The 26,227-nt window shown below is 44.8% G+C and overlaps 1 protein-coding gene across 8 annotated transcripts; it reads left to right on the top strand.

Annotated features, from left to right (window-relative positions):
• Positions 1-2,081: 2,081 nt before the first annotated feature.
• On the top strand, positions 2,082-24,390 carry si:ch211-216l23.2 (uncharacterized). Of its 8 annotated transcripts, XM_029757790.1 has the most exons (9): positions 2,082-2,695; positions 6,600-6,670; positions 6,761-6,841; positions 6,952-6,980; positions 15,001-15,279; positions 16,707-16,874; positions 17,007-17,834; positions 22,917-23,493; positions 23,638-24,390. In XM_029757790.1, coding segments are annotated over exons 3-7 (642 nt in total). In that variant the 5' UTR covers positions 2,082-2,695; positions 6,600-6,670; positions 6,761-6,839; the 3' UTR covers positions 17,171-17,834; positions 22,917-23,493; positions 23,638-24,390. The 8 variants fall into 8 exon arrangements, with proteins under 8 accessions (XP_029613650.1, XP_029613653.1, XP_029613651.1 ...); XM_029757793.1 differs by having other exon boundaries at positions 6,785-6,841; positions 22,917-24,390; XM_029757791.1 differs by having other exon boundaries at positions 22,961-24,390.
• The last annotated feature ends 1,837 nt before the right edge of the window (positions 24,391-26,227 follow it).

Here is a 26,227-nt window from a genome sequence, read left to right as displayed (position 1 = left end):
GCAAGCATTTCCCTGAACTGTGCCTTAAAATGTCTACCTGGCCCACCCTGGACTTGAACCGCCTCTACGACCAGGTCCACCTGTACAAGGCAAAACCTTTGAGAGGACCCAGAAGGACATCGCTCAGCACCTCACACAGGAGCAACAGAGCAACGGACACCTCGCCCAGACCAGCGAGACACCCTCCCAGAACTACGAGACCCCCTCCCGGAGGACCTGCACAAAGAGGATCCACACCAAGATGACCTACACCAAAACCACAGTTCCATAAGCCACATCCCCAACCCAAGCAGTTGACGCCCCCCACCCCCCAACAATCCCTAGCCACACCCTATAGAGGCCCCCCTCAGATCAGGCCTATGCCCCTTCTGCCCCCACATGCACCCCACCCCTGCAGCAAGGACCTCAACATGACAGCCACACACATGCCTAGGCCGTGAGCAGAGCAATAGGCCCAACCCCCACTAATACACCAGCCCAAGCCCCATCCTGCAACCTAAGAGGCATGTACCAGATGCTAAGCATGCTCTGCTCACACCTAATGGTCCAAGCCTAAACCACACAAAAAACAACATTGGAAACTATGAAACACAATGCTTGAGCCCCACCATCTTCAGCATTTATATAAATGAATTGGAGAGGGCTCTAGAACAGTCTGAAGCACCCGGCCTCAGCCTACAGTCTGTAAGCTGTTAGTGTCTTAACGACCATTCCACAGGTACATGTTCATTAATTGTTTATGGTTAATTGAACAAGCATGGGAAACAGTGTTAAAACCCTTTACAATGAAGATCTGTGAAGTCATTTGGATTTTTATTAATTATCTTTGAAAGACAAGGTCCTGAAAAAGGGACGTGTCTTTTTTTGCTGAGTTTAGATAGATAGATATATTACATTACCAAAAGTATGTGGACACCTGCTCCTCTCATTCCAAAATCATGGGCATTGATATGGAGTTGGTACCCCCTTTGCTGCCACAACTGCCTCCACTCTTCTGGGAAGACTTTCCAATAGATGTTGGAAAATTTGTGCGGGGACTTGGTTCCATTCAGCCGCAAGAGCATTAGTGAGGTCGGGCAATGATGTTGGGCGATTAGGCTGGCACGCAGTCTGCGTTCTAATTCATCCCAAAGGTGTTCGATGGGGTTGAAGTCAGGGCTCTGTGCAGGCCGGTCAAGTTCTTCCACACCGAACTGTTTCCACAAAGTTGGAAGCACAGCCCCAGACCATTATTCCTCATCCACCAAACTTTACAGTTGGCACTATGCATTCGGGCAGGTAGTGGACTCCTGGCATCCACCAAACCCAGATTAGTCCGTTGGAATGTCAGATTGTGAAGCGTGATTCATCACTCCAGATAACGCGTTTCCCCTGCTCCAGAGTAAAATGGTGGCGAGCTTTACACCATTCCAGCCGACACTTTGCATTGCGCATGGTGATCTTAGGCTTGTGTGCGGCTGCTCGACCATGGAAACCCATTTCATGAAACTCCCAATGAACATTTCTTGTCTTGACCGTTGCTTCCAGAGGCAGTTTGGAACTCGGAGTGTTGTAACCGAGGACAGATGATTTTTACACGCTATGCACTTCAACACTCAACGGTCCCCTTCTGTGAGTCTACCACTTTGTGGCTGAGCCGTTGTCGTTCCTAGACGTTTCCACTTCACAATAACAGCACTTACAGTTGACCGGGGAAGCTCTAGCAGGGCAGAAATTTGACGAACGGACTTATTGGAAAGGTGGCATTCTATGACGGTGCTACGTTGAAAATCACTGAGCACTTCAGTAAGGCCATTCTACTGCCATTGTTAGGCTATGGAGATTGCATGGCTGTGTTCTCGATTTATACACCTGTCAGCAACGGGTGTGCCTGAAATAGCCGAATCCACTAATTTGAAGGGGTGTCCACATACTTTTGTATATATTAATGGTGTGATTGGTATGATGATTTCCTCCTTTTTTTGATGGGACTGCAGTCCAATCGGGTGCATATAGTGTAGAATAGATAGATATATCTAGGATCAGCTTGCCCTCCACACGATTCCATTGGTGCATTTTTAGTTGCTAACCCCGCCCACTTGTCATGTCACAGATCTTGTGACCTGCGCTAGCCTAGCTTTACTTTGCGGTTCAGTGTTTGCAAACAAACATTAGCTCGTTTGGTAAAATACATAGCACCATTTTGTTATTTTCCCACAGGTTCTTTAGCGATTAGTCCCACCTGGCTACGGTGCAATGTCGTCGTGGGGACAAGGCGGCAGACGGCCTCAACCCAACCGGAGGATAAGTGGCTAGCAAGCTCCCATTAGTTGGCTAGTGAGCTAGTTAGCTGGCTAACTGTTATTAGCTAGCTAGCTAACATTAGCCTCATTCAGTTTAATTCTAGCTATCCTAACTAGGTAGATAATAAACTAGCTATGACTATAGTCATCTTTGTAGCTACCCTAACTAACGCTAGCTAGCTATTAACCAGATAGCTAGCTATTGTATATGTAGTAAGCAAATTGTGAGTGTGTAACGTTAGCTAACTCAAATTTCAAGGAATGGCTAGGCGTAGAGCTGAAATTAGCTAACTAGTTATGACGCTAATAGCTGGCTGGCTGTAAATATCCTTTAGTAGTGTTAAACCATTTCGAAGACTAGCACCATACCTCGTGAGAGAAGACAGGATGAACGACCACAAGGACTCTGAGCGGTAGTTAACATTACAGCTTACAAGTTATCAAAATTGTTAGTTAGTTATCAATATAGCTAACGTTAGCTAAACAGTCTGCCAACATCCCGTGGTTGACTGTTAATAAATGTTAATGTCAGGTTGGAGGGATGATCGTGAGGTGACGCACCGAAACATGAATGCAAAGGTTTTGTATTATTACACCATAATCTGCTAATGCCAGATACAGTACTTCGGGTGTTATGCTGTCTGCTCCATTTTAAGAATAAAGTAGGCACACCTGTGAGTAGGAAGGGGGGAAAAACTCCAGGCCTAGTAAGGTTTTTGTTTACAAGGGAGCTACTGTAACATGTTTACTTTGAGAACAGAGCTTGACATGTTGGTGCATCACTGATACAGAAGGCAGGCCTATATTACACAACACAGATATAAATGCAACATGTAAAGTGTTGGTCCCATGTTTCATGAGCTGAAAAAAAGCTTATTTCTCTCAATTTTGCACACATTTGTTTACATCCCTGTTAGTGTGCATTTTTCCTTTGCCAAGATAATCTTATTCACCTGACAGTTGTGGCATATCAATAAGATGATTAAACAGCATGATCATTACACAGATCCACATGGTGTTGGGGACGAAAGGCCACTCAGAAATGTGCACTTTTGTCACACAAAACAATGCCACAGATTTCTCTTGTTTTGAGGAATGTCCGGTTTTCAGATGTCAACATTGTCAACAATTTGTATGCTGACTGCAGGAATGTCCGCCAGAGCTGTTGACAGATAATTGAATGTTCATTTCTCTACCATAAGCCGTCTGCAACGTAATTTTAGAGAAATTGGCAGTACGTCCAACCGGGCTCACAACTGCAGACCATGTGTAACCACGCCAGCCCAGGACCTCCACATCCAGCTTCACCTGCGGGATCGTCTGAGACCAGCCACCTGAAAAGCTGATGAAACTGTGGGTTTGCACAACCGAAGAAGTTCTGCACAAACTGTCAGAAGGAAGCTCATCTGCGTGCTTGTCATCTTCACCAGGGTCTTGACCTGACTAAAGTTTGGTGTCGTAACCGACTTCAGTGACTCACTTTTGATGAATGCTGGAGACGTGTGCTCTTCATGTTTGAATCCCGGTTTCAACTGTACCGGGCAGATGGCAGACAGCATGTATGGTGTCGTGTGGGCGAGCGGTTTTCAGATGTCAACATTGTCAACAGAGTGCCTTATGGTGGCGGTGGGACTATGGTATAGGTAGGCATAAGCTAGGGACAGCAAGCACAATTGCATTTTATCGATAGCAATTTGAATGGCCAGAGATACCGTAACGAGATCCTGAGGCCCATTGTCATGCCATTCATCCGCCGCCATCACTACATTTCAGCATAATGCATGTTGCAAGGATCTGTAAACAATTCCTGGAAGCTGAAAATGTCCCAGTTCTTCCATGGCCTGCATACCAGACATGAGCATGTCCATTGAGCATGTTTGAGTATGATTGCTCTGGATTGACGTGTACAAACAGTGTGTTCCAGTTCCTGTCAATATCCAGCATCTTTGCACAGCCATTGAAAAGGAGTGGGACAACATTCCACAGGCCACAATCAACAGCCTGATCAACTCTTTGTAAAGGAGATGTCGCGCTGCATGAGGCAAATGGTCACACCAGATACTGACAGGTTTTCTCATACACAGCCAACCTTTTTTTAAGGTATCTGTGACCAACAGATGCATATCTGTATTCCCAGTCTTTTGAAATCCATAGATTAGGGCCTAATGAATTTATTTATATTGACTGATTTCCTTATGAACTGTAACTCAGTAAAATCTTAGAAATTGTTGCATGTTAAAAAAAAATTGTGTGTGTAGTATGGTGCATATGTCTTTGCCATCGTGAGGTGGCAGAACGGAGTATTCTGGTTGGGGTGTAGTGTTTAGCGTAGCCTGAAGGTAGGGAGGGGAAGTTCCTCTTGCTGCTCCTTAGGCAAGCACCATGGTCTTGTAGTGGTTGCGAGCTTCGACTGAAAACCAGTGGAGTGTGCAAAGGAGCGGGTGACACAACAGAATTTAGGAAGGTTGAACCAAGGTTGAACACAAGGATTGCTGCAGCGTTCTGGATAAGTATCAGGGGTTTGATGGCACTAGCGGGGAGCCCTGCCAACAGCAAGTTGCAGTAGTCCAGATGGGAGATGACAAAGGCCTGGATTAGGACCTGCACCGCTTCCTGTGTGAGGTGGTGTTGTACGAGGAGCTGGAGCGAGTCACTGCTTTGATGTTTGCAGTGAGCGACAGGGTGTTGTCCAGGGCCACGCCAAGGTTATTTGCACTCTGGGAGGGGGCCACTGAGTTGCCAACTGTGATGGAGAGGTCTTGTTGCGGGCAGGCCTTCGCCAGGAGGAAGAGCAGCTCTGTTTTGTTGAGCTTAAGGTGGTGGGCCGACATCCAAGCTAAGATATCTGCCAGGCACGCAGATGCGTTTTGACACCTGGTTGTCGGGGGGGGGGGGGGAGAAATGTTTTTAGTGTCATCCACATGATAGAAGAGGCCGTGTGAGGATATGACAGCCGAGTAGGGTTAGGGTCAAGAAGATAGTTATGAGATTGATAGCGAGGGACTGCTCTCTGTGAAGGGATACCGGTCTGTTTGACGTCATAGGGGTCGATGTTGGTTTCTTGAGGAGCGGAGGGACTCTGGACATTTTGAAGTAAGAAGGGGTGCAGCAAGTGGTCAGGGATGAGAAATGGAAGACTGTCTCCAGAGATGATCGGGATGAGGGGTTGGGGTCGATCGGGCAGGTTGTCGGGTGGCTGGACCACACTAGTCTCAGGATTTCATCTGGATAGAGAGGGGAGAAAGAGGTCAATGTGTGTTGTAGTTTTGTGAGTGGGACCAGTGGACTCTAGGCTGAGTGAATGAGGATGTCGTCAACCTATTTTTTCAAAGTGGTTGACCAAGTCATCCTCAGAGGTTTGGGGTGGAGGATTGAGGGAGGAAGGTGGGAGTTTCCTGGGGTTAGAGGCAGAAGCTTGTGATAGAAAGTGGCTTTAGCAAAGTATACAGAAGAGAACGTAGAGAGGAGGGAGTGAAAGGATAATGGGTCCTCTGGAAGTTTAGTTTTCCTTCATTTTCGCTCTGCTGTCCGCAGCCCTTTTCTGTAAGCTTGCAATGAGTCACTCACCCACTGGGCACACACTGGTTGATCAACGTTGTTTCCACGTCATTATTAATTTCATTCTTGGTGCTTACAGCACCAGGTATTCCCAGGCGGTCTCCCATCCCAGTACTAACCAGGCCTGACTCTGAACAGGTGTGTTCAGGGTGATATGGCCACCAGCTTATTTTTTTTACTCAGTTTTCTCCCAGAATTAGGTCCCTTGGCTCATCTCTGCGACTCCTCAATGGGCTCGAATGTCGAGTCATGCGTCCTCTGAAACATGACCTGTCTGGCCGCCTACTTGTCACATTGCTCGCTTAACCCGGATGTCAGCCGTACCAATGTGTTGGAGGAAACACTGTTCGACTGATGACCTTTATAAGCTTGCAGGTGCCCGGCCCTGCCACAAGGAGTCTCTAGAGCACAATGAGCCAAGGAATGCCCCACCGGCCAAACCCTCCCCTACCCCGGACGGCGCTGGGACAATTGTGCCGTCCTATGGGGCTCCCGATCACGGCCAGTTGTGACACAGCCTGTGATCGAACCCCAGGCTGTAGTGGCACCTCAGCACTTCATTGCAGTGCTTTTGACGGCTGCGCCATCCAGGACCTTTGTCATTGAAATTACTTGATTCAATGTTGAATTGCTCTATGTGCCCAGTGGGCAGCCACAAAGGGGAGGGGACAGTGGGTCATAGGATGCAGAGTAGGGAGTTGGGGGGGGGGGGCAGCGACCATGACCATCACTTCATGCATGAATGTGTTACTCTTTCAGTTATGAGGAGTTAGACCAACAGCATGACTACTCCGGTAACAACGTGGACTATGAAGGATATCAACAAAATGGTAAGCTCACATTTCTCTTATGTGGTCTATCAACGAAACGTGTTTATTTGCCAAGAACTGGTTTAGAAAATGTCTTCTCTCACCCCTCAGCTTCTCTCAATGTTTACAATCTAGCTACAAGCAACTTCACAAGGCTGGCTGTGTGGTCCTGTCTGTGAGCAACCAAAGCATGTGAGTACCTCACCTTCAAGCAAATAGGGAATAGCCAAGGGTATTTATGCTTTTGCATATTTTCTTTGCCCTTGTTGTAAGTGGAGGTGGGTGTTTTGTTGTTTCTCCAGGAGTGAGGATGAAGATTTCAGCAATTGTGGTGAGTGTGTGTGAAGAGGAATGAAAAGACCCCTACTCCTGTTGGATTACTTTTGTGGGAGTTTAACAGTAATAGTCAAGAATACCTACAATGCCTTCAGAAAGTATTCATACCCCTTGACTTTTTCCACTGTTTGTTGTTACAGCCTGTATTCAAAATGTATTAAATATTTTCCTCATCAATCTACACACAATACCCCATAATGACAAAGGAGAAACATGTTTTTAAAATTGTTGCTAATTTATTGCGAATGAAAAACTGATATATAATTTACATAAGTATTCACACCCCTGCGTCAATACGTTAGAATCGCCTTTGGCATTTACACCTGTGATTCTTTCTGGGTAAGTCTTAGAGCTTTGCACGCCTGAATTGTACAATATTTGCCCGTTATTCTTTTCAGAATTCTTCAAGCTCTGTCATTGGTGGTTGATGAATGCTAGACAACCATTTTAATATCTTGCCATAGATTTTCAAGCATATTTTAAGTCAACTGTAACTAGGCCACTCAGGAACATTCACTATCTTCAGTGTAGATTTGACCTTGTGTTTTAGTTTATTGTTCTGCTGAAAGGGGAATTAATCTCCCAGTGTCTGGTGGAAAGCAGACTGAACCAGGATTTCCTCTAGGATTTTGCCTGTGCTTAGCTCAATTTCTATTGTGAATAACTCCAAAGTCCTTAACGATTACAAGCATACCCATAACATGATTCAGCCACCACAATGCAAGAAAATATGGAGTGGTACTCAGTAATGTGTTGTGTTGGATTTGCCCCAAACATAACACTTTGTATTCAGGGTCAAAAAGTGAATTGCTTTGCCACATTTTTTGCAGTATTGCTTTAGTGCCTTATTGCACACAGGATGCATGTTTTGGAATATTATTCTGGACTGGCTTCCTCCTTTTCACTCTGTCATCTAGGTTAGTATTGTGGCGTAACTCGAATGTTTTATCCATCCTCTGTTTTCGCCTATCTCTGTAACTGTTTATAGTCACCATTGGCCTCATGGTGAAATCTCTCAGCGGTTTCCTTCACCATAGTTAGGAAGGATGCATGTATCTTTGTAGTGACTGGGTATATTGATGCACCATCCAAAGTGTAATTAATAACTTCATCATACTCAAAGGGATATTCAGTGTCTACAATAGATTCCCTTCTTTGCGAGCCATTGGAAATCATCCCTGGTCTTTGGTTGAATCTGTGTTTGAAATTCACTGCTCGACTGTGTGGGGTACAGAGATGAGGTTGTTAAACACTATTGCACACATTCCATGTGACTTGTTTAGCACATTTTTACTCCTGAATGTATTTTGGCTTTCCATAACAAAGGGGTTGAATACTTATAGACTCAAGGGTGTGAATACTTTCTGAAGGCACTGTATGTATGAATGGCAGTGACTTGAAAAACGAAAGTGAATTGTAAGATTTGTGACTGAGGTTAATTGAAGCTATTGCGTTGTCATTTTCAGATCTACATCAGTGGTTCTCAGACCACTCCTCGGGGACCCTGCAACATTTCGCAATTTTTTTCTGTCGCCCTTAACTCACCTGATTACTTAATCAACGGCTATATATAATTAGTTGAATCGGTTGTTGCTAGCGTTGAAATACATGGAACGCCCGGGGATCCCCGAGGAGAGGTTGGAGAATCACTGATCTGAATGGTTAAAGTGCTAACACTCACTTACACGCTACCCATGTCTTTCTCTCCAGTTTGGCTGGAAAATGTATGATCTCTTTTTAGAAACGGCCTCTGTTTTCCTCACAATCACTGATGAATGAGAATCTTCTCATGCATACATTTCATCTCTCTTCTTAAAAAAATATATAGAATACCATACAAATCTAAATTGCAACCATTTAAACCTGAGACTGACAAACGCTATAATTAGGGATTGTTCAATTTCCCATAATATGCCAGCTTGATGTTTTATTGAAGATGCATATTTTGTTGATTTCTTGACATGCACATCAATAACGTTAATACAGACATTCACCACAGACACTCTACAGAACAAATCGACGGAAACAAGAGTTATGAAAACGAAAAATATCTTGGAGTAAAAAAAAAACACGCCAACTCATGCAATGCATGTTCTACTTGTTCTTATTGCACTCTGGGGAAAAAATATTTTCTTCCTCTCCTTGTTCAATCTCAATTCTTAATCCAATCATCATAGGTCTGACAAGCGAACATTGTTCCCGTTTGCCTAGCCTATGTAGCGTCGAAATACATGTCTATTTAACTCTTCACTATTCAACTAGAAAAACCTGGGATATTTCATGGAGTGGGATAAATGAGTTGGACTTTAAACTCACAAAACTGAATTGAATGGAGACTGAAGATCCATTGATCTATAGCAGTTTTTGTTTTCCTCGCAGTCACTGATGAGATTCTTCACGTGCATGAATTTGAACTTTCTCTCCATTAAAAAAAGACAATACGAATCCAAACTGCTTCCATTGAAGATCCGTTAAGTCTCTGTAGCGCTTATACACTCAAACCAATCTGCATTTTCAAATAGAAGTTCTGGTGACCTTTATTTTAACGTTAGGTTGTAGTTTTCTACTGTAAGTAGCCTGCTTTAGCACTGCTTTGGTAGCTACTTACACGTGTAAATAGTAGTAACAGGACAGAATTCGCTGTCATTCTTAAACACAAACATATTGTCACGAATCCCACCGAAGGTGGCTCCCCTGCCTGCTCGGGCGGCGCTCGGCGGTTGTCGTCGCCGGCCTACTAGCCGCCGCTGATCCCTTTTTCCTTTTCTGTTGGTATGTCTTATTGTTTGCACCTGTTCCTTATTTGTGTGTGTTGATTTGTGGTTATTTAAGCCTGTTTAGCCCGCCCAGGTTTGTGCGGGATTATTTTATCGTCAGTGTGCTTGTTTGATGTGCTGGCGATCTGCTTGGATTATTTTCTTTCCGGACTGTGTGCCCGTTGTGTATGGGTTGGTAATTTTGTTCACACGCCTGTTGTGTTGGCGTCGACCGTGTCGTACCAGAGAAAATAAATCTCATTTTTCCTTACCTCTGCTCTCTGCGCCTGACTCCTACCACCACTCCTAGCATTCGTGACACATATAATCAGTTCCATGCTGAAAAGTTTGACACACTCAAATGTAAGAATGTTAGTTGAATATAGCCTACCAAAAAATGCCTAGCCTAAACACTATCTACTGATATTTTTTATTTTCCTCAGTGTGCTATGAAGTTGTATGTTCTCTCAATGTTAAATACTGTAAACCCGAATGTCCTATTCAATGACATCTTTACACTGTTAACTCGCACTCAACTTGGTCCTTGTGGACAAAAATGTATATATACTGTATTTTGAAATTGTCACCCCTGCCAAAAAGCATTGCTGAGCAGGAAAGACCTACATACTGACTCTGGTGCCAAAAGTTTTGTAGAGAAATTGAATATATGCCATGTTAATCAACAATAGTCTGTGTTAATGAAGCAGAGGTTTAGGTTTTATTAGTCGTATGTACGGGGTACACATGGTGTACACTGTCTAATGAAATGCTTACATGCAGGTTCCTTCTGGACAAAGCAACAACAATAAGAAAAGATAAGAATACGATCATAAAGTAAATGGCTCAGTAAAATAGATTAAACATTCATCATAGGTGTTGCTATGATATGTGCCTGTTGTGGGCTTCAAGAGACCTCACTGTCCCACCCTCAACATATTCTATATTACTCACAGTAGACAAGTGGTTTGAATGACATTTGTAACTGGTCAGTATATACTGTTCGTGCTCTTTCAACACTGTAAAGACGTAAGATGTTTAAGAACACACAAACTATAAGCAGCCTTCCCTGTAGCTCAGTTGGTACAGCATGGTGTTTGCAACGCCAGGGTTGTGGGTTCGATTCCCACGGGGGGTCAGAAAAGAAAAAAATGTATGAAATGACATTCACTACTGTAAGTCGCTCTGGATAAGAGCGTCTGCTAAATGACTAAAATGTAAAATGTAAATATTTACAATAAATGCACATCAGCAAGTAACGAACTCACAGCTTTATTGAATCAACCTATCACGTCCATTTTGACAATATTAGGCCTATGGCTATATCAAGCTATCCTGCTCTTCACTGGTCACTTAACTACAACTTGATAAGAGTTACGATTCAGTTTAGGTGTGAAAAGTTGTTGTCTTCGTGTGGTTGTTGACGCCAGGCCTGGACATGCTGCTGCATAGCTGCTCCTCTCACACGTCATGTCTGTGTGCAGAAGTCAATAACCAGCTTTCTTCTCTTCTTTCAAAGGGATTACCCCAAATCGATAGGTCACTGTTTGCAGGACCGCGGCCTCTCAGTGGAATTGATTTACCTGCAGGCGGAGTCGGGCCTGACCCGGCCCTACAAGATCTCCGCTCCAACGGTTCCCCCTTATGTATTCTCGTCGAACAGACCAATGTAGCTCTGTCCTCGTGCACAGTAATCATATTTTCAGAATCCCTCAAAAGTAAGTCCCCACAGTCACCTGCCCCCTTCTAACAGCAATTACAATGCATCTCTAAAAGAACAATAATACCCCAAACATTCCTGATAATGATCGTAAATAGAGACAATTTGAGGGCAAAGAACATGACATGTTTCCATGGAGATTTAGTTCCATTCTGTGGTTGTCCTCAGAGCTCAGTGGTTCACAGTTAACACTGCCTCATCATCAAAGGCTCTCACATTATACTTCCATACATAGCTTTATTCACCAAAATATTAATTTAGGTTTGAAATAATTCACACACATGCAGTCACATTAGACGGGTATACATTTCTTGATATAAATCCCCAGGAAATGTCAAACTAACAAAGAGGGTGACAATGACCATTCTTAAATTGTATTTGGCTTATACTATTATAAATAGCTCCTTAAAGGTGTACTATACAGCTTAAAAATATCTGAAATAGCTCTAGGTTTACCTTTTTTAATATAAATATTTAGTGCAGGTACGTGAGGTCATATTAAATTGAACGAGAATCATCCGTGAGAAAGGAAGATCCTGTTTTGTATACACTGAATGTGGCCAGGACATCCACTTACCAGTTGGCAAGTAACTTTACAGCTTCAAACAAGGTTCCACATCTTTTTTTCTCTCAAATTATATATTATGCCCTTTCATTTAGTGGTGCTATTTTATTTTAGCATATATCATATACAGTGCATTCAGAAAAGTATTCAGACCCAATGACTTTTTCCACATTTTACAGCTTTATTCTAAAAAGGAGTAAATACATTTTTTCCCCCTCGATCTACACACCATACCCCATAATGAAAAAGCGAAAACAGGTTTTTAGAAATGCTATGAGACTTAAAATTGAACTCAGGTATTGTGTTTCCATTGATCATCCTTGATGTTTCTACAACTTGGATTACAACTGTCTATATAAGGTCCCCAAGTTGACAGTGCATGTCAGAGCAAATGCCAAGCCATGAGGTCGAAGGAATTGTCTGTAGCGCTCCGAGACAGAATTCTGTCGATACACAGATCTGGGGATGGGTACAAAAACATTTCTGCAACATTCAAATCAAATTTTATTGGTTACATGCGCTGAATACAACAGGTGTAGACCTTACAGTGAAATGCTTACTTACAAGCCCTTAACCTTAACCCTTAACTCACAGCAAATCACCCAAGACTTCCCCATTTTCTCCTTCTCCCAAATCCAGTCAGCTGATGTTCTGAAAGAGCTGCAAAATCTGGACCCCCACAAATCAGCCGGGCTAGACAATCTGGACTCTTTCTAAAATTATCTGCCGAAATTGTTGCAACCCCTATTCCTAGCCTGTTCAACCTCTCTTTCGTGTCGTCTGAGATTCCCAAAGATTGGAAAGCAGCTGCGGTCATCCCCCTCTTCAAAGGGGGGGACACTCTTGCCCCAAACTGCTACAGACCTATATCTATCCTACCCTGCCTTTCTAAGGTCTTCGAAAGCCAAGTTAACAAACAAATCACCGACCATTTCAAATCCCACCGTACCTTCTCCGCTATGCAATCTGGTTTCAGAGCTGGTCATGGGTGCACCTCAGCCACGCTCAAGGTCCTAAATGATATCTTAACCGCCATCGATAAGAAACAGTACTGTGCAGCCGTATTCATCAGCCTGGCCAAGGCTTTCGGCTCTGTCAATCACCACATCCTCATCGGCAGACTCAACAGCCTTGGTTTCTCAAATGATTGTCTCGACTGGTTCACCAACTACTTCTCCGACAGAGTTCAGTGTGTCAAATAGGATGGCCTGTTGTCTGGGCCTTTGGCAGTCTCTATGGGGGTGCCACAGGGTTCAATTCTTGGGCCGACTCTCTTCTCTGTATATATCAATGATGTCGCTCTTGCTGCTGGTGAGTCTCCGATCCACCTCTACGCAGACGACACCATTCTGTATACTTCTGGCCCTTCTTTGGACACTGTGTTAACAACCCTCCAGACGAGCTTCAATGCCATACAACTCTCCTTCCGTGGCCTCCAACTGCTCTTAAATACAAGTAAAACTAAATGCATGCTCTTCAACCGATCGCTGCCTGCACCTGCCCGCCCGTCCAGCATCACTACTCTGGACGGTTCTGACTTAGAATATGTGGACAACTATGAATACCTAGGTGTCTGGTTAGACTGTAAACTCTCCTTTCAGACTCACATCAAACATCTCCAATCCCAAGTTAAATCTAGAATTGGCTTCTTATTTCGTAACAAAGCATCCTTCACTCATGCTGCCAAACATACCATCTTACCGATCCTCGACTTTGGCGATGTCATTTACAAAATAGCCTCCAACACCCTACTCAACAAATTGGATGCAGTCTATCACAGTGCCATCCGTTTTGTCACCAAAGCCCCATATACTACCCACCACTGTGACCTGTACGCTCTCGTTGGCTCGCCCTCGCTTCATACTCGTCGCCAAACCCACTGGCTCCAGGTTATCTACAAGACACTGCTAGGTAAAGTCCCGCCTTATCTCTGCTTGCTGGTCACCATAGCTGCACCCACCCGTAGCACGCGTTCCAGCAGGTATATCTCACTTGTCACCCACAAAGCCAATTCCTCCTTTGGCCGCCTCTCCTTCCAGTTCTCTGCTGCCAATGACTGGAACGAACTACAAAAATCTCAGAAACTGGAAACACTTATCTCCCTCACTAGCTTTAAGCACCAGTTGTCAGAGCAGCTCACAGATTGCTGCACCTGTACATAGCCCATCTATAATTTAGCCCAAACAACTACCACTTCCCCTACTGTATTTATTTATTTATTGTGCTCCTTTGCACTCCATTATTTCTACTTTGCACTTTCTTCCACTGCAAATCTACCATTCCAGTGTTTTACTTGCTATATTGTATTTACTTCGCCACCATGGCCTTTTTTGCCTTTACCTCCCTTATCTCACCTCATTTGCTCACTTTGTATATAGACTTATTTTTCTAATATATTATATATTATATACATCAGTAAAACGATTTAATTTTAACTTGAATGTGTGTATTTTGGGGATTTATCTAAAATACCAAATATTCTGCCCACCATAACTTTGCTCTTATTTTATAGAATTTATTTTGTATTTCACATAAAGAATAGAATTTGACTTATGAACATTTGTCCTTATTTTTAAAGGTATTGAAAGGTATGTTTGTTTTACTCCATGTGTAACTCTGTGTTGTTGTATGTGTTAAACGGCTTGCTTTATCTTGGCCAGGTTGCAATTGTAAATGAGAACTTGTTCTCAACTTGCCTACCTGGTGAAATAAAATAAAATAAAAAAATCTGTACATTGAAATAACAAAATACTGTATAGTATTTCAGTACCTCCCAGCATTTCAGTGGATTTTTTGTTGTGTTATCTGCAGGTACAAATTATTTAACTTGGCAATTCTGAATTGAATTTTCACTTGACCCCAAAATTAAACCCCATATAAAGAGAAACTGGAAAAAGTGGAACATAAGAGCAAAGCCTCCTGTATGATTAACTTGTATAATATTTTAACTTTGACCTTCAAACCCCTCTTCTTCTAGTCCACTGCAACATGCCCAAGGACCATGCCATGGACTTTGTGATGGCGGAGTATGGCCGTGGGCTTGGGCAGCGGATGCAGCAGAAGGACCCTGCAGAAACGGGGGCGCGGGCGGCCGAGCTGGTGGACGACTACCTGGAGAGGGAGAAGGTGGAGAAGCATGCCGTGCCCTCTGACACCCGCCAGCTGCACTTCTTCCTGGCCGATGGAGTCCACCTGTACCCCGAGGAGCTGAGCACCATTGCAAAGTATCTCCACAACTGCCAGCACCATCTGCAAGGTGCAGCCACAACCATAGTGTACATATGCACAGTACAGTCGTTTTATTAAGGACAGTGAATGATACACTACATGACCCAGAGTATGTGGAAACCTGCTCATCGAACATCTCATTCCAAATTCATTGGCATTAATATGGAGTTGGTGCCCCCTTTGCTGCTATAGCATCCTCCGCTCTTCTGGGTAGGCTTTCCAATAGCTGTTGGAACATTGCTGCGGGGACTTGCTTCCATTCAGCCACGAGCATTAGTGAGGTCAGGCGATTATGCCTGGCTTGCAGTTGGCGTTCCAATTCATCCCAAGGTGTTCGATGGGGTAGAGCTCAGTTTCTGTGCAGGCCAGTCAAGTTCTAACACACCGATCTCGTCAAACCATTGCTGTATGGACCTCGTTTTGTGCACGCTGGCATTGTCATGATGAAACAGGAAAGGGCCTTCCCAAACTGTTTTCTACAAAGTTGGAAGCATAGAATCATCTAGAATGTCATTGTATGCTGTAGCATTAAGATTTCCCTTCAGTGGAACTAAGGGGCCTAGCCCGACCCAAAAACAGCCCCAGACCATTATTCCACCTCCACCAAACTTTACAGTTGGCACTATGCATTCGGACAGGTAGTGTTCTCCTGGAATCCTCCAAACTCAGATTTGTCTGTCGGACTGCCAGATGGTGAAGCGTGATTCATCACTCCAGAGAACACGTTTCACCTGCGCCATCGTCCAATGGCGGTGAGCTTTACACCACTCCAGCTGACACTTGGTATTGTGCATGGTGATTAAGCTTGTGTGCGGCTGCTCGGCCATGGAAACACATTTCATGACGCTCCAGGCGAACAGTTCCTGTGCTGACATGCTTCCAGAGGCAGTTTGGAACTCGTGAGTGTTGCAACCGAGGACAGACTGTTTTTACGTGCTACGCGCTTCAGCACTCAGAGATCCCATTCTGTGAGCTTGTGTGGCCTATCACTTCGCGGCTGAGTTGTTGCTTCTAGACGTTTCCACTTCACAATATCAGCACTTACAGTTGACCGGGGCAGCTCTAGCAGGGCAGAAATTTGACGAACTGACTTGTTAAAAGTCACTGAGCTCTTTAGTAAGGCCATTCTACTGCCAGTGTTTGTCTATGGAGATTGCATGGCTGTTTGCTCGACTTTATACACCTGTCAGCAACGGGTGTGGCTGAAATAGCTGAATCCACTAATTTGAAGTGGTGTCCACATTACTTTTTGTAAATATAGTGTATCTCCTTATTTTCTAATACTTAATGTGATTGTTGCTTGTCTCTAACTACACCATGCATTGTCATTTGGTAGTGGAGATATTGTATTCTTAGACTATCCTAGAAAAGTGACAATGCTGAGTTATAGTAATTGTATTTTTAGGATATCATACTCTCCTATATAGGGTTGTTCTGTTTTGTTCTCTTTCCCAGCCATGTCCACTGAGACAGGTGATGGCCCCCTTCCTGAGAGGACGAAGATGTTGCCTCCTGGTTTAGGGAAACCCCCACCGCTGCTACCTACCCCCTCAGGCCCTCGTGGCAGAGAGACACCCCCTTGGAGGAGAGAGCACTCTGCTACCCACCTCATGACTTCTCCAGGTGAATAACTGTTCTAAAACTAGAAATGTTCTACAGGACAGGTGGGCATTAGATGGCAAAGTCATGAGTCACTTGTTATGGCTATGATTGTATACGTACGTGTCGACAGTCTCTGATCTGTTTCCTATCTAGGCCCAAGACTAAGGCCCCTCCACTGCTGTCCATGCACCAGGGTCAAGGGCCCCCTCATGGTCCCCCACCCCCTCGCGCCCCCCTTTCTACACACGGCCTCCGTGGTCCATTACATCGAGGACCCCCACACCACCACGGCCCCCGAGGAGCCCCACCCTCACTGAAGAGCCTTCATATGGGACCCCAGCCTGGGCTGTTCACCTGTTCAGCTTAGTCACATGCTTTACTGTTTCATACCTGTCACGTGTCATCTTAGGTTAGCCTCACTTGTTCCCTCATGCCTGTCACGTGTCATCTTAGGTTAGCCTCACTTGTTCCTTCATGCCTGTCACGTGTCATCTTAGGTTAGCCTCACTTGTTCCTTCATGCCTGTCACATGTCATCTTAGGTTAGCCTCACTTGTTCCTTCATGCCTGTCACATGTCATCTTAGGTTAGCCTCACTTGTTCCTTCATGCCTGTCACGTGTCATCTTAGGTTAGCCTCACTTGTTCCTTCATGCCTGTCACGTGTCATCTTAGGTTAGCCTCACTTGTTCCTTCATGCCTGTCACGTGTCATCTTAGGTTAGCCTCACTTGTTCCTTCATGCCTGTCACGTGTCATCTTAGGTTAGCCTCACTTGTTCCTTCATGCCTGTCACGTGTCATCTTAGGTTAGCCTCACTTGTTCCTTCATGCCTGTCACGTGTCATCTTAGGTTAGCCTCACTTGTTCCTTCATGCCTGTCACGTGTCATCTTAGGTTAGCCTCACTTGTTCCTTCATGCCTGTCACGTGTCATCTTAGGTTAGCCTCACTTGTTCCTTCATGCCTGTCACATGTCATCTTAGGTTAGCCTCACTTGTTCCATGAAAATGAAATGTAAGAGTCTTAAAGAGGAAACGCACCAGAGGGATTTAGAAGTGGGTGGCCGTCCTATCGCCACGGACCATAGAAAACTGTCCGTCATGTTCTTCTCATTTCTCGACGCTTCTACATGTTGAATTGTCACTTCTTCAACACCCAGCAGGTAATTGACTGCACGGCGTATGTTCGTTATGGCGTGTCTTCTCTCTTTGTGTCAGCAACACACAATACAAAACAGCAACGTTGATGTAACATGTCAATGTCCGCAAATGTTATCCAACCATGTTCCTCTCTCCTGCCTGATCAGGTGGTCTCCCTAACACACCCAGGTGCTGAGAGAACATCATCTCTAGAACACCATGGACAGATGGCAGAAAGCATCAGGACTCATTGTCATACTGGCCTGAGGAGTGGGATCTCCTTCAGCTCAGTGCCCTCTGCTGCCCCCTCAGGAACCCACATTAGCACTCCTCATCCAGAGCCATGTGTAGATAGTGGATCCATAGTTCAGCAAGCTGAAGTGGAATATTGTGAGTTGCCTTTGACTATTTGGAAGTTCACAGCTCAATATTTATGAGTGTGAGTTGACCCACTACTATGTTCAGGAGCCAGTCAGAACAAATGATCAGGTTTTAAGTTTCATTCCCAGATTCTTTGTTTTATATTTGTCTGTTTTTGTCTTTCTTTTAACTGGAAATTGTGTGTCAAATGTTATGCCGGTAATACATAACACAATAAAGGCTAAACAAGCCAAAATATCTATACTAATTTCCTCATAAAAGCAAGCATCTTCATGCATCAATCTTCTCTCATATATTGGCTGCTGTCTCCCTCAGTCAGTATGGCCTGTCTTTGCATCCCAGATTTGCCCTATGCTTAGGAGGATATGATGCCAGTATGCTAGCGATTCAAGATAATCATGATATCCCGTGAATGTGTTAAATAGGAAGGTGGTCTGAACATTTTAACATCCTGAGGCATCAACTTACATTATCAAAATGTATTTTGTGAGAACTAGGTAAGTATTGGGTAATACTGGAATAAACTGTTCTGAACAACCGCTTTTAATTCTGCTTCTTAGGCTCTGTATTGAAAATCAAAGTTTATTGGCTGTGAACACAGATTTGCAGATGTTATCGCAGGTGCAGTGAAATGCTTGTAACAGCCATTTTATTAGAACTTTTTCAGTAGGTCTGAGAGAAATGAATGCACTTTTCGAGAACTTTCATGTTAATTCCTTTTCCTGTATCATTTCCCATGATCAAATAATATTTTTACCACCAATTATAGCCAGTGTTTAGGACAGTATAGACAGTGTTGCTAAGCATTAGCTGGTATCTGTTCTCTATTAGAAACCCTCTATGACATGCCCATCCAAATTCAGAAGTTATTGTGATGTTTCATAACCTCCAAACTAAACTCATCAAAAAAAGATACGTCCTCTCACTGTCAGCTGCATTTATTTTCAGCATACTTAACGTGTAAATATTTGTATGAACATAAGATTCAACAACAGACATAAACAGAACAAGTTCCACAGACATGTGACTAACAGAAATTGAATAATGTGTCCCTGAACAAAGGGGGGGTCAAAATCAAAAGTAACAGTCGGTATCTGGTGTGGCCACCAGCTGCATTAAGTACTGCAGTGCATCTCTCATGGACTGCACCAGATTTGCCAGTTCTTGCTGTGAGATGTTACCCCACTCTTCCACCAAGGCACCTGCAAGTTCCCTGACATTTCTGTGCGAAATGGCCCTTGCCCTCCCCCTCCGATCCAACAGGTCCCAGACGTGCTCAATGGGATTGAGATCCGGACTCTTTGCTGGCCATGGCAGAACACTGGCATTCCTGTCTTGCAGGAAATCACACACAGAACGAGCAGTATGGCTGGTGGCATTGTCATGCTGGAGGGTCATGTCAGGATGAGCCTGCAGGAAGGGTACCACATGAGGGAGGAGGATGTCTTCCCTGTATTGCACAGCGTTGAGATTGCCTGCAATGACAACAAGCTCATTACGATGATGCTGTGACACACCACCCCAGACCATGACGGACCCTCCACCTCCAAATCGATCCCACTCCAGAGTACAGGCCTCGGTGTAACGCTCATTCCTTCGACGATAAACGCGAATCTGACCATCACCCCTGGTGAGACAAAATCGCAACTCGTCAGTGAAGAGCACTTTTTGCCAGTCCTGTCTGGTCCAGCGACGGTGGGTTTGTGCCCATAGGCAACGTTGTTGCTGGTGATGTCTGGTGATGCACACAGTCATAACTTTGCTCTTATTTTATAGAATTTATTTTGTATTTCACATAAAGAATAGAATTTGACTTATGAACATTTGTCCTTATTTTTAAAGGTATTGAAAGGTATGTTTGTTTTACTCCATGTGTAACTCTGTGTTGTTGTATGTGTTAAACGGCTTGCTTTATCTTGGCCAGGTTGCAATTGTAAATGAGAACTTGTTCTCAACTTGCCTACCTGGTGAAATAAAATAAAATAAAAAAATCTGTACATTGAAATAACAAAATACTGTATAGTATTTCAGTACCTCCCAGCATTTCAGTGGATTTTTTGTTGTGTTATCTGCAGGTACAAATTATTTAACTTGGCAATTCTGAATTGAATTTTCACTTGACCCCAAAATTAAACCCCATATAAAGAGAAACTGGAAAAAGTGGAACATAAGAGCAAAGCCTCCTGTATGATTAACTTGTATAATATTTTAACTTTGACCTTCAAACCCCTCTTCTTCTAGTCCACTGCAACATGCCCAAGGACCATGCCATGGACTTTGTGATGGCGGAGTATGGCCGTGGGCTTGGGCAGCGGATGCAGCAGAAGGACCCTGCAGAAACGGGGGCGCGGGCGGCCGAGCTGGTGGACGACTACCTGGAGAGGGAGAAGGTGGAGAAGCATGCCGTGCCCTCTGACACCCGCCAGCTGCACTTCTTCCTGGCCGATGGAGTCCACCTGTACCCCGAGGAGCTGAGCACCATTGCAAAGTATCTCCACAACTGCCAGCACCATCTGCAAGGTGCAGCCACAACCATAGTGTACATATGCACAGTACAGTCGTTTTATTAAGGACAGTGAATGATACACTACATGACCCAGAGTATGTGGAAACCTGCTCATCGAACATCTCATTCCAAATTCATTGGCATTAATATGGAGTTGGTGCCCCCTTTGCTGCTATAGCATCCTCCGCTCTTCTGGGTAGGCTTTCCAATAGCTGTTGGAACATTGCTGCGGGGACTTGCTTCCATTCAGCCACGAGCATTAGTGAGGTCAGGCGATTATGCCTGGCTTGCAGTTGGCGTTCCAATTCATCCCAAGGTGTTCGATGGGGTAGAGCTCAGTTTCTGTGCAGGCCAGTCAAGTTCTAACACACCGATCTCGTCAAACCATTGCTGTATGGACCTCGTTTTGTGCACGCTGGCATTGTCATGATGAAACAGGAAAGGGCCTTCCCAAACTGTTTTCTACAAAGTTGGAAGCATAGAATCATCTAGAATGTCATTGTATGCTGTAGCATTAAGATTTCCCTTCAGTGGAACTAAGGGGCCTAGCCCGACCCAAAAACAGCCCCAGACCATTATTCCACCTCCACCAAACTTTACAGTTGGCACTATGCATTCGGACAGGTAGTGTTCTCCTGGAATCCTCCAAACTCAGATTTGTCTGTCGGACTGCCAGATGGTGAAGCGTGATTCATCACTCCAGAGAACACGTTTCACCTGCGCCATCGTCCAATGGCGGTGAGCTTTACACCACTCCAGCTGACACTTGGTATTGTGCATGGTGATTAAGCTTGTGTGCGGCTGCTCGGCCATGGAAACACATTTCATGACGCTCCAGGCGAACAGTTCCTGTGCTGACATGCTTCCAGAGGCAGTTTGGAACTCGTGAGTGTTGCAACCGAGGACAGACTGTTTTTACGTGCTACGCGCTTCAGCACTCAGAGATCCCATTCTGTGAGCTTGTGTGGCCTATCACTTCGCGGCTGAGTTGTTGCTTCTAGACGTTTCCACTTCACAATATCAGCACTTACAGTTGACCGGGGCAGCTCTAGCAGGGCAGAAATTTGACGAACTGACTTGTTAAAAGTCACTGAGCTCTTTAGTAAGGCCATTCTACTGCCAGTGTTTGTCTATGGAGATTGCATGGCTGTTTGCTCGACTTTATACACCTGTCAGCAACGGGTGTGGCTGAAATAGCTGAATCCACTAATTTGAAGTGGTGTCCACATTACTTTTTGTAAATATAGTGTATCTCCTTATTTTCTAATACTTAATGTGATTGTTGCTTGTCTCTAACTACACCATGCATTGTCATTTGGTAGTGGAGATATTGTATTCTTAGACTATCCTAGAAAAGTGACAATGCTGAGTTATAGTAATTGTATTTTTAGGATATCATACTCTCCTATATAGGGTTGTTCTGTTTTGTTCTCTTTCCCAGCCATGTCCACTGAGACAGGTGATGGCCCCCTTCCTGAGAGGACGAAGATGTTGCCTCCTGGTTTAGGGAAACCCCCACCGCTGCTACCTACCCCCTCAGGCCCTCGTGGCAGAGAGACACCCCCTTGGAGGAGAGAGCACTCTGCTACCCCCCTCATGACTTCTCCAGGTGAATAACTGTTCTAAAACTAGAAATGTTCTACAGGACAGGTGGGCATTAGATGGCAAAGTCATGAGTCACTTGTTATGGCTATGATTGTATACGTACGTGTCGACAGTCTGATCTGTTTCCTATCTAGGCCCAAGACTAAGGCCCCTCCACTGCTGTCCATGCACCAGGGTCAAGGGCCCCCTCATGGTCCCCCACCCCCTCGCGCCCCCCTTTCTACACACGGCCTCCGTGGTCCATTACATCGAGGACCCCCACACCACCACGGCCCCCGAGGAGCCCCACCCTCACTGAAGAGCCTTCATATGGGACCCCAGCCTGGGCTGTTCACCTGTTCAGCTTAGTCACATGCTTTACTGTTTCATACCTGTCACGTGTCATCTTAGGTTAGCCTCACTTGTTCCCTCATGCCTGTCACGTGTCATCTTAGGTTAGCCTCACTTGTTCCTTCATGCCTGTCACGTGTCATCTTAGGTTAGCCTCACTTGTTCCTTCATGCCTGTCACATGTCATCTTAGGTTAGCCTCACTTGTTCCTTCATGCCTGTCACATGTCATCTTAGGTTAGCCTCACTTGTTCCTTCATGCCTGTCACGTGTCATCTTAGGTTAGCCTCACTTGTTCCTTCATGCCTGTCACGTGTCATCTTAGGTTAGCCTCACTTGTTCCTTCATGCCTGTCACGTGTCATCTTAGGTTAGCCTCACTTGTTCCTTCATGCCTGTCACGTGTCATCTTAGGTTAGCCTCACTTGTTCCTTCATGCCTGTCACGTGTCATCTTAGGTTAGCCTCACTTGTTCCTTCATGCCTGTCACATGTCATCTTAGGTTAGCCTCACTTGTTCCATGAAAATGAAATGTAAGCGTCTTAAAGAGGAAACGCACCAGAGGGATTTAGAAGTGGGTGGCCGTCCTATCGCCACGGACCATAGAAAACTGTCCGTCATGTTCTTCTCATTTCTCGACGCTTCTACATGTTGAATTGTCACTGTTCTTCAACACCCAGCAGGTAATTGACTGCACGGCGTATGTTCGTTATGGCGTGTCTTCTCTCTTTGTGTCAGCAACACACAATACAAAACAGCAACGTTGATGTAACATGTCAATGTCCGCAAATGTTATCCAACCATGTTCCTCTCTCCTGCCTGATCAGGTGGTCTCCCTAACACACCCAGGTGCTGAGAGAACATCATCTCTAGAACACCATGGACAGACGGCAGAAAGCATCAGGACTCATTGTCATACTGGCCTGAGGAGTGGGATCTCCTTCAGCTCAGTGCCCTCTGCTGCCCCCTCAGGAACCCACATTAGCACTCCTCATCCAGAGCCATGTGTAGATAGTGGATCCATAGTTCAGCAAGCTGAAGTGGAATATTGTGAGTTGCCTTTGACTATTTGGAAGTTCACAGCTCAATATTTATGAGTGTGAGTTGACCCACTACTATGTTCAGGAGCCAGTCAGAACAAATGATCAGGTTTTAAGTTTCATTCCCAGATTCTTTGTTTTATATTTGTCTGTTTTTGTCTTTCTTTTAACTGGAAATTGTGTGTCAAATGTTATGCCGGTAATACATAACACAATAAAGGCTAAACAAGCCAAAATATCTATACTAATTTCCTCATAAAAGCAAGCATCTTCATGCATCAATCTTCTCTCATATATTGGCTGCTGTCTCCCTCAGTCAGTATGGCCTGTCTTTGCATCCCAGATTTGCCCTATGCTTAGGAGGATATGATGCCAGTATGCTAGCGATTCAAGATAATCATGATATCCCGTGAATGTGTTAAATAGGAAGGTGGTCTGAACATTTTAACATCCTGAGGCATCAACTTACATTATCAAAATGTATTTTGTGAGAACTAGGTAAGTATTGGGTAATACTGGAATAAACTGTTCTGAACAACCGCTTTTAATTCTGCTTCTTAGGCTCTGTATTGAAAATCAAAGTTTATTGGCTGTGAACACAGATTTGCAGATGTTATCGCAGGTGCAGTGAAATGCTTGTAACAGCCATTTTATTAGAACTTTTTCAGTAGGTCTGAGAGAAATGAATGCACTTTTCGAGAACTTTCATGTTAATTCCTTTTCCTGTATCATTTCCCATGATCAAATAATATTTTTACCACCAATTATAGCCAGTGTTTAGGACAGTATAGACAGTGTTGCTAAGCATTAGCTGGTATCTGTTCTCTATTAGAAACCCTCTATGACATGCCCATCCAAATTCAGAAGTTATTGTGATGTTTCATAACCTCCAAACTAAACTCATCAAAAAAAGATACGTCCTCTCACTGTCAGCTGCATTTATTTTCAGCATACTTAACGTGTAAATATTTGTATGAACATAAGATTCAACAACAGACATAAACAGAACAAGTTCCACAGACATGTGACTAACAGAAATTGAATAATGTGTCCCTGAACAAAGGGGGGGTCAAAATCAAAAGTAACAGTCGGTATCTGGTGTGGCCACCAGCTGCATTAAGTACTGCAGTGCATCTCTCATGGACTGCACCAGATTTGCCAGTTCTTGCTGTGAGATGTTACCCCACTCTTCCACCAAGGCACCTGCAAGTTCCCTGACATTTCTGTGCGAAATGGCCCTTGCCCTCCCCCTCCGATCCAACAGGTCCCAGACGTGCTCAATGGGATTGAGATCCGGACTCTTTGCTGGCCATGGCAGAACACTGGCATTCCTGTCTTGCAGGAAATCACACACAGAACGAGCAGTATGGCTGGTGGCATTGTCATGCTGGAGGGTCATGTCAGGATGAGCCTGCAGGAAGGGTACCACATGAGGGAGGAGGATGTCTTCCCTGTATTGCACAGCGTTGAGATTGCCTGCAATGACAACAAGCTCATTACGATGATGCTGTGACACACCACCCCAGACCATGACGGACCCTCCACCTCCAAATCGATCCCACTCCAGAGTACAGGCCTCGGTGTAACGCTCATTCCTTCGACGATAAACGCGAATCTGACCATCACCCCTGGTGAGACAAAATCGCAACTCGTCAGTGAAGAGCACTTTTTGCCAGTCCTGTCTGGTCCAGCGACGGTGGGTTTGTGCCCATAGGCAACGTTGTTGCTGGTGATGTCTGGTGAGGACCTGCCTTACAACAGGCCTACAAGCCCTCAGTCCAGCCTCTCTCAGCCTATTGCGGACAGTCTGAGCACTGATGGAGGGATTGTGCGTTCTTGGTGTAACTCGGGCAGTTGTTGTTGCCATCCTGTACTGTCCCACAGGTGTGATGTTCGGATGTACCGATCCTGTGCAGGTATTGTTGTACGGGGTCTGCCACTGCAAGGACGATCAGCTGTCCGTCTTGTCTCCCTGTAGCGCTGTCTTGTCTTAGGCGTCTCACAGTACGGACATTGCAGTCCTAATGCCTCTAACAGTATAGCTTCCGTTCCTCTCCTAGCCCCAACCTGAGCTTGAACCAGGGACCCTCTGCATACATCAACAACTGACACCCACGAAGCATCGTTACCCATCGCACCACAAAAGCCGCAGCCCTTGCAGAGCAAGGGGAACAACTACTTCAGGTCTCAGAGGGAGTGCCGTCACCCAATTGAAAAGCTATTAGCGCGCGCCACCGCTAACTAACTAGCCATTTCACATCGGTTACACCTCCTTGCAGCATGCTTAAGGCACGTTCACGCAGATGAGCAGGGACCTTGGGCATCTTTCTTTTGGTGTTTTTCAGAGACAGTAGAAAGGCTTTTTTAGTGTCCTAAG

This window comes from Salmo trutta, chromosome 7 (assembly GCF_901001165.1).
Source record: "Salmo trutta chromosome 7, fSalTru1.1, whole genome shotgun sequence".
In the NCBI taxonomy this organism is placed as follows: domain Eukaryota; kingdom Metazoa; phylum Chordata; class Actinopteri; order Salmoniformes; family Salmonidae; genus Salmo; species Salmo trutta.
This window is presented reverse-complemented; position numbering and strand designations above follow the sequence as displayed.